The following is a 14,606-nucleotide window of genomic DNA, read 5'->3' on the forward strand; positions in this document are numbered from 1 at the left end:
GTGTGTGTGTGTGTGGTGCTGGGGATTGAACCCAGGGACTTGTACATGCGAGGCAAGCACTCTACCAACTGAGCTATATCCCTAGCCCAGGATTTATGTTTTTATAAGAGTCTATCTCTAATTCATATTTCTATTTTTGTTAAAATGTAGGTTGCTTACTGCATAACTATCTAAAGCATGGACATTAGTGAATTCTTTGAAAATTTTGGTTCAACAATTAAAAATGCATAGGTGATATGCTGAGATCCTATTAGGTCACTCTCTAGGTTAACTACTTAACCTATCTTTCCAGTTTTCATTAGACATCTTTGCCTGTTTTTGACCTGTGTGACTTGTGAGAATCATAGCTACTTTGTTTCCTTTGCCCCTACTTATATAATAGGAAAGTGTTGAAGGTGCTTGTTTTATATAATCATTTAGTATAATATTTAATATGTTTTGCTTTGCATTATTAATTAACAGGATACAAACAGTTGGATATTTGGCTGCATAAACAGCACTTCTATGTGGTAAGTCTTGAACCTATGCCCTTCATTGTTCATTTTTGTCAACGTAAGCAATATTCAGAAGTCACACTTTTGGAATAGCTTCATATATTCTTATACTCAATTTCATTCTGTATTAAATCATAGTATTGATTTTTAAATGAAAAGTAAGAGCTGTGACTATACTAGTAGTTTTTGTACACATTGAAAGTCATTGTTAGGAAAAAGTGGTTTTGTTGCCAGGGGAACTATGTGGACAGAGTTTAGTGGAATAGACTTATTAGACTTCAGTTATAACTCTTACGTTTGTAGATGGTATTCTTTTCCTCTGAAATTCAATTTATAAAACTTTAATATAGTTGTTCTTTAATTATATTTTTGTATTTATTTCAAAGCCGGCAAGGAGTTGATTTATCATGGAAAGCGGAACTTCTGCCAACAATTAAGGTAAATTATAGCTTTACAATTTTAATATTCAGGTGAAAAGATACTTGAGTCTATAGACATTTTAAAATATACTTTTATTAATTTAATTATTAAGTAAACATGAGATTGCTAACTACATTTTAGGAATATTTTCTTTAGAAGTCTATGTGATGAGAAACAACATGCAATTAATATTAAAGGCTGGGGTGCAGCTCATTGGAGCATACATAAGGCCCTGGGTTCAATGCCTAACCCTTCAAAAAAGAAAAGAAACTTAGAAGTTAAAACAGTATTCCAAGTCTCTATATGTTAGAGCATCATGCTAAAAGAGCTAGATAGATTTTTAATATTAAATATGAGAGTTTATTTAAATGGTCTGTCTTAAACTACAAACTGATTAATGTATTATACTCAGCATTTCATTTTGGGAGGAAGTACCTATAGTAGGGAAGTGGGCATTCCAAAGAAACTTGAAATAATTTACCAGATAACTTCCATTTAACATTGTGATTACCCACTTGGATAATTTACCTTTGTCTAGAATTCTCCAGGGTAATAAATCACAGCAGAGATTTACTTAATAACTGTTAGTGATTTCCTTAAGTATATTGATAGGTTAGCAAATGTATTTTTAAAGGTTTATTTGTATATTCTCAAAATATATTAATGAAAAGGCAAAATAATCCTAAAATTTGATGAGAATGTTATTTCCAAATTGTATTTATTATAACTGATAATATTATGCTAGAATAGATAGTAAAGTCTTCAAATAAATCTGTGCTTTAAAAATAAAACATATTTTCCTAATGAGTGCTAGACTCATAGGCTTAAAAATGAAATCAATCTGGTTGGTCCCAGTTATCTTCTAATTAATAACAATTAAGTTACTTTTGCTTATGAATGTTTATACTTATTTGTCTATGTAGTTTGTACTGAAGAGAGAAACTTTAACAGAGAGGCATGATGGCAGAAAACATAATTGCAAATCATTTACACTTGAATGGTTGCAATTTTTTTGTCACCTTGTTCAGTCTTTACTTTGTGCATGTTCATTCATGAAATGGATATTACTTATATTTCTATTATTTAATTTCCCTACAGATTGTAAGGAAGTAATTTGACTCATGTACATTTTTAAGATCACTCACTGGTTCAAGCCTAATCTTCCAGGAAGGCTCAGAACAAACAAAAGTATTAGGATATATTTAATGATCATTGTTCATACAGTTTATTAAATGTTTCCTGAATTCCAATTTAGATATTCTATCCATATTATAATGTAAGAGTTAGGAACAAACAAATAAAAACCTTGTAAAATGTACTTTGCTCCTGTAGTTTAAAATTATAAAATGCTAATACTGTTTTTTTTAGATTTCCAAAGATTGAACAGTGTGTTCATCAAAAACTAGGCCCCTGTGCCATTTGTTCTGAATTTAAAAAACAACTGGGTGAATAAGCTATTCCAGCAGCTTGCTTTCTGTAGAGAATGCTAGAAGAGAGAAGTTAGAAAACAAAGATTATAATAGTCTACAGTTGGGCTGGAGATATCACTCAGTTGGTAGAGTGCTTGCCTTGCATTCACAAGGCCCTAGGTTTGATCCCCAGCACCAAAAATAAAATAAAATAATAATAATAATAATAATAATACTCTACAACCTTAGGCATTCTCAAATTAAAAAGGTTATAATTATTAGATATAAACTTTTAATGAAAATCAATATTTAATATAATGTGAGTTAACTGTTTGTAAGTAGCAAAAAGTTATTTTGCCACAAGGTTAAAGGAGTGATTAGAGTGAAAACTTCGTAGGTTTTATTCATGCTAATATTATATTTAAAAAGGTAATGTCAGATGAGAATTGTATCAGTTTTAGGCATCTCTACTGACTAAACTGTGAAAAAGTAGATGGAATCCTTCAACGAAGAACTTCAAGATTCAAAACTTTGCCATTGTTTGAAATAAATACTTAGAAGCTATTAGAGTAAATAGCTACACAAAAATATTCAGGTAATTCCTAATTAATTATCTACCATTTGTCTGGTGGGATGTAACTGATTTATGTGGTCCTTTAATTATAACACATGGGTATGGCCAGAGACTGCTAAGTTAGGCTTTTTGTCAGGTTGTTAGAGGGCCATTCAATTCACTGACAATTTTTTAGCTTCAGCACCTCTGTCCTACTTGGCCACATTAATGTTTCTGAAAACGAGTGGAAAAAATTTAACTGCTATAGGAATTTCTTAATACATCCCACATCTATTTCCAGGAGAAAAACTGGATTAAAAACTTTACTGGGAAAAATAAGAGACCTAGCATAGCTAAAGCAATCCTTAGTAAGAACAGTGAAGCCGGTGGCATCATTATTACCAGACCTTAAACTATACCACAGAGCAATAGTAACAAAAGCAGCATGGTATTGGCAACAAAATAGACTTGTAGTCCAAAGGTACAAAACCGAGAACAGAGAGACAGACACACATAATTACAGTGATCTTATATTAGACAAAGGCATCAAAAACATATGTGGAAGAAAAGATTGCCTCTTCAACAAAGGTGCTAGGAAAACTGGAAATCCATATGTAACAAAGTGAAATTAAGCCACTATCTCTCACCATGCTAGATTGTGGAACCAACCTAGGTGTCCTTCAGTAGATGAATGGATAACGAAAATGTGGTTCATACACACAATGGAATATTATTCAGCATTAAAAGAGAATAAAATCATGGCATTTGCAGGTAAATGTATGGAGTTGGAGAATATTATGCTAAGTGAAGTAAGCTGATCCCAGAAAAACTAAATGCTGAATGTTTTCTCTGAGATAAGGATGCTGATTCATAATGGGGATGTGGGTGCAGTGTAGAAGGAATAGATGAACTTTAGATAGGGCAAAGGGGAGGGAGGGGAAGGAAGTGGGGGTTGGGGCTAGGAAAGATGGTGGAATGAGACAGACATCAATACCCTAAGTACATGTATGAAAACATGAATGGTGTGGCTCTACTTTGTGTGCAACCAGAGACATGAAAAATTGTGCTCTATTTGTGTAATATGAGTTGAATTGCATTCTGCTGTCATATATATAACAAATTAGAATAAATAAAATTTAAAAAAACTTTATTGGGAGGCTTTTATTTTATTAAATAGATCAATCTCCTACCTATTTATTCCTCAAAACATGGATGATAGAATCTTTCCTTTGAGAAATTTATTTCCTTCAGTGGGATACATTATTAGCCATATTGTGTGTTTGTTATTTTTAATAAATTTCAGGGCATGATGTTTATCTATACCATTTATCTGCAACTCTTTACTACTTAAACTCAGAATCATTTGAGATTAAAATTATAAAAGTTTTCTATCATACCTGTCATCCATTCATCAACTACTCAATGTTCTTCGTCATATACTACCAAAACATGGAAATAATGCTGTATTGCCATCTGTAACAAATAGTCCGATTACAAAAAAAATACCAATGCTGAAAATAATGATATAAAATACAGTGTATATAGTGCATTATAAAATAATGTTTTTTAAGTGCCATTTGTTTTACGTGAAGGGATATGTCAAGGAATATTTTGAGAAGTTCATATTTAACATAATTATTAGGAATCTGATTTTCTGTAAATTTAATTATTTACCTGAAAATGTAAACATGGGCATATTATGAAGTATGGAACATAAATTTGAAGTGTGTGCGTGGGGCCGGGGCTGGGAATTGAATCCAGGGACCTCTTACATATGCTAAGCACACACTCTATGAAATGTTTTTTTAATAACTAATTGAGAAACAAGTGTTTGTAATTTATCTTTCTTTTAGCATATTCTAATCTTTGTCTATTTAAGAAATAAAAGTAGCTTTTTTATCTTTTTTTCAGTCTCTGACGTTAAGACTTCAAGACTATCCATCTTTGTCTCATCTTGTTGTTTATGTACCATCTATTCATGGAAGTAAGGTAACAAGTGGATCAAGGTTGTTATCAGAATGTTTGGGGCTATCCATGCTGAATTTTAAATTTATTTTTTGATGAAATCTTATTATAGGGGTATCTAAAATAATGATGCTTCACTTCAGACTGTTAATTTATTAGGATGATCTGCTCCAACTTGAACTAAGCAGAATAAATTCAAGTCCCTTTGTTCCAAGTGAGAACTAGTTCCCATTTATCTATCAGTCTTTCAAAATCTGTTGTTTATTAGATACCCTCATATTCAAGACTAATAAAGGCTGGGTGCGATGATGCACACCTGTAATCCCTGCATCTCAGGAGGCTGAGGCAGGAGGATGGTGAGTTCAAAGCCAGCCTCAGCCACTTGGCAAGGCCTCAAGCAACTCAGCGAGACCCTGTCTCTAAATAAAACATAGAAAAAGGGCTGGGGATGTTGCTCAGTGGTTAAGCACCCTGGGCTCAATCCCTGGTACCAAAACAAAAGACTAACAAGAATCATAGGAAATACACAAATGACACTCATTTGTCACCCTCCTAGGTAGGGGAGCAGTGAGAAAAAAGAAATATACAAGTATATATAATACAAATTAGAATATAGCAAGTACATGAAAAGCATAAAAGGAAGAGAGATCTAGTTGAAGGAATCAATAGTGACTTTAGTCAAGAATGGTGGTACATACCTCTAATCCCAGCAACTCAGAAGGCTGAGGCAGGAGGATTGAAGTTTCCAAGCCAGCTTCGGCAACTTAGCAAGACCCTAAGCAACTTAGTGAGACTCTGTCTCAAAATAATAATATGAATAAATAGGACTGGAGTTTTAGCTCAGTGGTAAAATGCCCCTGTTTTCAATCCCCAGTAAAGAAAAAAAAAATGGCTTTATATTGGAGTGATATTTAAAATGTCCTAAAAGGATAGTTTTAGAATTTTTATAGGTAGAGTGAACGTTCTAGCCCTATGTTGTCAATTAAAAAAAAAAAAATCACTAGCATAAGTGGCTATTTAAACATAAACTAATTAAAATTAAATACAATTTAAAATTTGGTTCCTTAGTTGTACTAGCCATATTCTAGAAACTCATCATTGTGAAAAATTATAATGGCATAGGAATAGTGAAAACAAAAAGCACAGAAATGTGAAAGCATGGTATGTATTTGGGATACAGTGAATGAGTATATAATTTTAAAAGGATGGCCACCAGGGGTAGAGTAACAATGGGAGAAAAGTCTGGAAAAGTAGTTCTTGGTGGTATTGTAGAGGCTTTGTTTGGAATTCAGGACTTTGGAATTCAGAAGTCAGTAGGAAGCTCTAAGCCTTTTTACCACAGTAGTAATGTTATCAGAGATAATTCATTTTGGAAGATTAATCTATTTATGGCAGAGGATGGATCAGAAATAAGAAGACTAGGCACATCATAAGAAGTTATTTGAGGCTGGGGTTGTGTGGCTCTGTGGTAGAGCGCTTGCCTGGCACATGTAAGGCACTGGGTTTAATCCTCAGCACCACTAAACAAACAGAAAAACAAACATACAAAAGTTATTGTGTCCATCTACAACTAAAAAAATACTTTTTGAAAATGAAAGAAGTTGGTCTGGGATTGTGGCTCAGCGGTAATGCGCTCGCCTAGCATGTGCGAGGCGCTGGATTTGATCCTCAGTACCACATAAAAATAAAATAAATAAAATAAAGGTTTTGTGTCTAACTACAACTAAAAAATAAAATATTAAAAAAAGAAAGAAGTTATATGAGCTGTACTAGGGAAGTGAGTGTAAATAAAAGGATGTTGATTTTGAGACAATTAGTGGGGAGGAAAGAAGGTAAGAGAGCTCCCTGCTGTCCTCTTTGCCCATTTAACCCAGCAGACTTATCCTTCAAGATCCAACCTAAGGGTTCCCTCTTCCTTTTCCAGACTCCTCCAGTAATGTTTTACTTACTTCCCTCATACTCTGTTTATAACTTCTTTGAATAATTTATAACATTAAATTATAATTTTCATGTCCTTATTGCCATTACCATATTGTAAACTTTGAGAGTAACAACTAGATAAGCTTTATTCTACTTTGTATTCTCAACTTTTAATGACTACCTCATAGAGGTCCCTAAAAAATATTTCTTGAATGAGAAAATTAATGAGATTATAGATAAAATAATAAGGAAATTTAAAAGAAATAGGGAAATGAAAAGGGGGATATAGTTGGGAGTCATTTCAAAGACTGAGTCTCACAAGTACCTTATAATGGATTCATTGTTTTGTTTTGCTTAGCTCAAATGAGAGGTAATTTAACATCTTCAATACTAAAAGCTCTCTTTAGGGGGTTTTCTACCAGGTAAGTTGGTTTTGAATGAATCTAGCATCTTTCCCAAACTTTGAAAGGTCCTCCCTGATTATGACAAGAAATTTATTAGTCTTTCTGAAAATGTACAGTCTTTGCAGCCTAATAAATTTGTAATATGTCTTTGGAAAGTGACACTGCTAAATCTATTGTTGCACTACCTTGTCTCACTAAGATGATAACTTATCTCTTTCATAATGTTTACATATCTATAAGCATTATCTTCAGAAGATGACACATGTTCAAATGAGCAGGGTGAAAAAGTTTTAAGTTGATGCATTTCTTTATGTTTTTTGAAAATACAAATATGCAATTATCTGCATTTTTAATGACAGAAAACAAAATAATTAATCCTATTAGAGAGATGTTTAGAGACCTTTTAATTCTCTTTCTTGGATAAGGATTTATTCCATTAGGCAACACTAAAGGTACAGCAAAAATTTTAAAGCAGTAATAAAACTTATGGTTTTTTAAAAATTTTTATTATTAGTTGTTCAAAACATTACATAGCTCTTGACATATCATATTTCATACATTTGATTCAAGTGGGTTATGAACTCCCATTTTTACCCCGTATACATATTGCAGAATCACATCGGTTACACATCCACTTTTTTACATATTGCCATATTAGTGTCTGTTGTGTTCTGTTGCCTTTCCTATCCTCTACTATCCTCCCTCCCTTCCCCTCCCCTCCCATCTTCTCTCTCTACCCCATCTACTGTAATTCATTTCTCCCCCTTGTTTTTTTTCCCTTTCCCCTCACTTCCTCTTATATGTAATTTTGGGTCTCCTTCCATTTCCATGCAATTTCCCTTCTCTCTCCCTTTCCCTCCCACCTCTCATCCGTGTTTAATGTTAATCTTCTTCTCATGCTCTTCCTCCCTGCTCTGTTCTTAGTTGCTCTCCTTATATCCAATAAGACATTTGGCATTTGTTTTTTAGGGATTAGCTAGCTTCACTTAGCATAATCTGCTCTAATGCCATCCATTTCCCTGCAAATTCCATGATTTTGTCATTTTTTTAGTGCAGAGTAATACTCCATTGTGTATAAATGCCACATTTTTTTTTATCCATCATCTATTGAAGGGCATCTAGGTTGGTTCCACAGTTTAGCTATTGTGAATTGTGCTGCTATGAACATAGATGTAGCAGTATCCCTATAGCACGCTCTTTTAAGGTCTGTCAAAGTGATTGAAATTGCATATAAAGGGGGCTGGAGCTGTGGCTCAGCAGTAGTGCACTTGCCTAGCATGTGTGAGGTACTGGGTTCGATTCTCAGCACCGCATATAAATGAATAAATAAATAAATAAATGTCTATCAACAACTAAAAAACATTTAAAAACAGAAAGAAATTGCATATAAAAACTATTTCCTTGTCTCGGGTAATGACTCACCAACAGCACTTTGAAAAAACATAATGAATATAATCCTGTTCAATAAATGACTTCTGTAGTCTTTTAGCAACCGTTTTCTGTAGTGAAAATGTCGTTGTTCTTTGCCTTATGAGAAATTAAAAACAAAGGTCCTTAACAAGCTTTCCCTTTTTTTCCCCCACATATGTTCTATAGTTTAATAGCAGTTTCCCTCATCTGCTTTTCACTTTCAGGAACAACCAAATCTACTGAAGAGGCAAACAAAAGACATTGCTTCGACCACCCAAGGTTTAGTTGTCTGATCCCACAGGTGTTAGATCCCACAGGTGTTAATTTTTTCTTCAGTTCCTATGATCAAAATAATTTGATTGAATTGTGAGGATTATTTTAATGATCTTGCATTGTTTGATTTTATTTTTTTGAGCTGGAGTGTCATTAACCAGTCTGGTCACGATCTCCTGACCTCAGTTGATCCGCCACAGCCTCCCCAGTTCTAGGATCACAGGCCTGCACCTCCATGCCTGGCTGAACTTGAGCTTTTACCAGAAACATTTCCTCCTACAGATAACTGAGAACAAAGTTTCTTAACTCCATGTTAGAAATGTTATAAAAAAGAAATGTTGTTCTTACAAAAATGATAATGGTGCAGATGTTAAACTTTAAGTTTTCTTTTTTGAAAAACGTTTCTTTTTCGTAAGCCATAGTAAGCCTTTTTCTGTCTACTATAATCTAAATAATCCATGAATGGCAGTAAGTCTCCAAAAGCCTTGTATAGTCTAATTAGACAAAAAACACATGATAAAGGCAGGATTTTTTTAAAAAAATATGTAACAAAATTTCATTTTCCTTTTAACTATAAACATATTCAGGCATGTATTTGAATCCTTAATATTGAATTATGAATCTTTGTTTCATCCTTTAATGACCTTCTGCAAATACTTATAATACAAATTATAAGAAAACTTTGCTATGAATCTATTGTTATAGAAATGATCCACTAATAATTTTCATTAACTTATTTAATCAAGTTAGGCTTGTTTATCAAGTTTTCACAGTATGGCATCTCTCCTTGAGGAATTCTTGACACCTAAGTAGAGATTATTATATTTGATCACTGATACTTTCTCCAAAGCTGAGATTATTATAGTCTTCTATTTCCCACTCAAACATCAAAGCATTTCACTATAAATTTAATTCTACTTTACTAATAAATCAATTATTTATATTTCAGTTTGTTGTAGATTGTGAATTCTTTAAAAAAGAGACAAGATCCATACAGCTTCCTGTAACTCATCTTTTTTCCTTTGGTAAGTACTTTGTTTTTGGAACTTAGAAGAATGGCTTTAATTTTTTTTTACTATATATATTTTTAGTTGTAAGTGGACGTAATACCTTTATTTTATTTTTATGTGGTTCTGAGGATCAAACCCAGTGCCCCAAGTGCACCAGGCAAGCACTGTACCACTGAGCCATAACTCCAGCCCAAGAATTGCTTTAATTTTTAACAGAGTGCTGATTTAGTTTGCTATTTCGTTGCAATAAAGCAGAGCCTACTAACATTAAATATAATATTTCTAGTATATTTCTTGAGATAACCATATGATGTGGTTCCGTGGTTTGATTCTCATTTAATACTGGGCCCACAGTCATCTTATGATAAGAGTCAATTTTAAAAGACAATTTTTCATAATCATATTTACTTGTAGGGGTGTGTGTGTGTGTGTGTTTCCTTATGTGAAATTTATACTGAATACTGGCCTTTTAAATATATATATATTTAGTTGTATATGTACATAATACCTTTATATATACACACATACCTATATATATACATATACTCACACATATATTTACCTATATAAATATACACATACCTATATAAATATACACAAATATTTACCTATGTATATACACATACACACACACACACACACACACACATATATTTAGTTTTATATGGATACAATACCTTTGTTTTATTTGTTTATTTTTTTTATGTGGTGCTGAGGATCGAACCCAGTGCCTTATACATGCTAGGCAAGTACTTGAGCCACAACACCAGCCCCCCTGGCCTTTTTATAACATTTTTATTAAAGGGTAAAAATTGCTGTATATCTTATGAAGGTTTCAAGAATTCTCTGTTCTTTTAAGCTTTTTGTTGAAATAATTTTAGATGTATAGAAAAATTAGAAAAGAGTACAGAGGTCCTTTACATTCTTCACCTACCTTTCCCTAATCTTGACCTCTTTTGTAAAAATAGCACAGTTTTTAAAACTAAGAAATCAGCATTTGTGCAATAATATAAACTAAAGTGCAGGCTTTATTTGTTCTTTACTCAGTTTTACCACTGATGTCTTCCCTTTCCCTTTGCTCATGTTGCATTCTGCTGTCATGTCTCCTTAGTCTCCCATAATAATATGTGACAGTTTCTTTGTCTTTCCTTGTCTTACTTAACTTTAAAAACCTTTGAAGAATACTAGTCAATTATTTTGTAGAATATACTTCAGTTTGGATTTGTCTTAATGCTTTCTTATTATTAGATTGAGGTTATGCATTTTTGCCAAGAATTCCACAGATGTGATGTGTATTTCTCAGTGCATCACATCAGGATATGTGACATTAATATATATAATTACTAGTGATATTAACCTTGATTTCTTGGTTAAGGTGGTGCCTGCCACATTTCTCTACTTGAAGTTATGGCTTTTTATGTTGTAATTAATAAATATTTTGGGGAAGTGCTTAGAGAATGTGTAATTATCCTGTTTCCTTCAAAATAACTCACCAATTTAGCATCCATTGGTTTATCTAGACTTTAGTAAATATTACTGATAGTCTACAGAAATACAGAATTTAGGGGCTGGGGATGTGGCTCAAGCAGTAGCGTGCTCGCCTGGCATGCGTGCGGCCCGGGTTCGACCCTCAGCACCACATACAAACAAAGATGTTGTGTCCGCCGAGAACTAAAAAATAAATATTAAAAAAAAATTCTCTCTCTCTCTCTCTTTTTAAAAAAAGAAAGAAATACAGAATTTATTAAATTCTTCTTGAGGTATAGAGTCGTCCCTTCTCTCCCACGTACTTGTTCAGTTTTTTATTTATGACAGTATAACCTCATGATTCTATCTTATTCACTGGTCTGTTTATAGTCCAATATCATTGTATATTGTTCTACTCAAGTTCAGTTTTGGATATTAGGAACTTTTTTTAGATTGAAAAATCTGTTACTTAAGATAGGAAACTTACCATAAGGTTTTTATTCCTCTTTCTCTACATGTTCTTTTTTTTTTTTTTTTTTTTTTTTGCGGGGGGAGGAAAAAATTCTCAGAAAAATACAGAAATGACAACTCTAAATTACCTATGTTTTTAAAGATACCAAGCTTATAAAATAAAACATCTGCAAAGAAAGCTTACCTTTCTGAAATTAGAAACAAGTACTTGACTAAAAAAGCACATTTATATAATTAAAAGTTATTATAAATACTGTGTTTTGTCCAGTGTTTATTGTGGGAGGTTTGGATTCTTTAGGAGTTGAATCCTCCATACCAGAAGTGAGAACCTGTTATATAAATTGTTTTCATTTTTTTATTATTATTTAAGCAGTCAGTATATTTTCAAAATTTCTTTAGTACTCTAACACTACTTTTAATTCAACAGGACTATCTTCAAGGAAAGTGGTATTAAATACAAGTGGCCTATACTATAATATAGAGCTTCTGAACTTTGGACAGGTAATTATCCTGACTACAACAACAAGGAGTTGATTTTACTTTACCGTTTAGTTAAACAAACAAATAAACTTTTGCTTTTTGTTTTTGTGGTCAAACTCTATTAGATATACCAAGCTTTTAAAATCAACGTGGTAAGCAAGTGCTCAGGAGTCAGAGGTAAATGTATTTTCTGAAAAATATGTAGAAAATAGTATTGTCAATTGAAGAATCAATAAGTCTTCACTTGAATCTTCTGTCATATTTTTTCACATCTGTTTTTTCATATATTTTTATATGACATAAAAAAGTAATAAAAAAGATGTTTATATTTCCCAAGGGTTTAGCATAGACCCTTTCTTAAAATTATCTTCATGTTTCAGTATGTCTTTATGTCTTATTATAGTAGTAATTCAGATTTGGCTGTTTAATATTTTCCAGTTTCTTAGTATTATCTATATACTTTTAATACCTTTTGTAAGCCTAAAGAAAGCATTTAAGAATTCATAATTTCTTATGCTGTATAACCATTACTGATTTTTTTTTTGTTTTAAAATGGACAGTTGTGTAATTAGTTTGGTATTAAGTAGCTTATGTAAAAGTAAAGGTAACATGGTGAATAATACGTCTTTCCTTTGTGTTTTAACAGAAGAAATAACTAGTATCTATAAACTTCATATTCCCTGGTCTTATGAAGATTCACTAACCATTGCACAGTATGTAGAATTTACTTTAAACTTTGGTGTTTTTGAATAAAATAGATACTCTGTGTAGTTTAGTTTTTTTTAATTATATGAATTATGAAAGGAAAATGTAAAATATTTATAGCCTTTATGTAGCATCATGCCCACAATTTAGTTATATCAATTGTATCTATTTATATATCTAATTTAATAAATTGTCTTATTGAATGACATAGAACTTAAACCTCACTTGCTTAAAACATTAACACCTACCTTTCCACACTCCTCCAACTCCTGAGTCCTAGAGAGGGAGTGTTCAAACAATTCTAATGTAACTGAAAAAGTGTTCATCTGTAATAGTATGTCTGTCATCTGGCTTCCTCTACAAAATTTCATTGTATTGTGGGGAGGATAGACTTAGCCATGGCTAAGTCAGTTTTTACCAGCATGTTGTACTTGAGTATTGATATTTAAGTTATCTCTTCAGGGTTCCATCTAACACAGAAATTTCTCTGAAACTTCATATTGCTCAACCAGAAAATGACAGCCATGTGGCATTGTTAAAAATGTACACATCATCAGATTGTCAGTATGAGGTAAGTTGCATATATTTATAATCTTTTAAGATTTAGTTATAGAATAAGGTAGAAATTGCAGATACATGGTAGGGTGGAAATGAATAAAAATAAGATATAGACATTTTAAATATTTTTCCTGTTTGTAATACTTCAGTATTTTCTTATCTGGATCATTTGAAAATGTATGCATCTTAATAAGTAATAGAAATAAAACAAAAATTGAAACTGCAGATTAACCTTTTAAATTTGAAAGCCCCAAATCCAAACTCTTGTAAATTGAATAATCAACTAAAATTGGAAGCTGACATGACTTTAGTACAGTAATTTATGTGATATTTATTGGTTTTTATTTCTACCAGAATAGCTTAAGGATCTTCTTTTAATTTATTTAAGCTCTGTTAAGTCATTAATATGTGCAATTTAGTACCTATTGTGTTTGTTTTATTACCAAAGATCACTGTCTCCTAAAAGAAGGAACAAAGAATATTTTATTTATTTATGGATTCATGAACTAAGAGTCCTTCTCTATGTCAGAACATACGAGGTTCCAAGGATTTCACATTTAAGTGGTTAAAATACACATTTTAATGGTAGTGACATCACAGGTTTCTGGTCCATAGCTTAATTCTGCTCAGCTTCAAGCTTTAAGTTGTTGAATTCTTTATTAGAACTTTCTTAGGGTGAGCTAGAATACGCATTGTCAAATTAATAGAATCTGTTCTTACAACCAAGTTTTATTTGGACCTGTATTATGAATTATTTTATATTTCATAGAATTTATGAATGCTTTGATACCTTACTTTGCTAACAATAAAGGGTCTTTGCTATATTTTTAAACTTGCATGTTTATGTTTCTAATACTGAAGTGATAGAGTTGTGTTGTCAGTTTGGATCCAAATACTGCATGCTCCATGTTTTTAACCAAATTGCGTATTTCCACAAAGGTCAGATGCAGACAAAACATTCATAATTTCCCTAACAAAGATTTATTTCCTTTTCGCAGACTTCTTAATTTTTCTTTATAAAGGATTATTTTTTTTTCTTTATTAAGGATGATTTTTTTTACTTATGG

The 14,606-nt window shown here is 32.2% G+C and overlaps 1 protein-coding gene across 1 annotated transcript in view; it reads left to right on the forward strand.

The window, feature by feature from the left end:
* Pgap1 (post-GPI attachment to proteins inositol deacylase 1) overlaps positions 1-14,606 on the forward strand; it is a 75,244-nt gene that overhangs the window by 38,574 nt on the left and 22,064 nt on the right. The window contains exons 11-18 of the mRNA XM_027924994.2: positions 463-509; positions 881-932; positions 4,788-4,865; positions 9,798-9,873; positions 12,224-12,297; positions 12,402-12,453; positions 12,923-12,989; positions 13,444-13,552. Of these exons, the coding sequence (XP_027780795.1) occupies positions 463-509; positions 881-932; positions 4,788-4,865; positions 9,798-9,873; positions 12,224-12,297; positions 12,402-12,453; positions 12,923-12,989; positions 13,444-13,552 (555 nt within the window). The remainder of the gene's footprint in view (positions 1-462; positions 510-880; positions 933-4,787; positions 4,866-9,797; positions 9,874-12,223; positions 12,298-12,401; positions 12,454-12,922; positions 12,990-13,443; positions 13,553-14,606) is intronic.

This window comes from Marmota flaviventris, chromosome 11, assembly GCF_047511675.1.
Source record: "Marmota flaviventris isolate mMarFla1 chromosome 11, mMarFla1.hap1, whole genome shotgun sequence".
In the NCBI taxonomy this organism is placed as follows: Eukaryota; Metazoa; Chordata; class Mammalia; order Rodentia; family Sciuridae; genus Marmota; species Marmota flaviventris.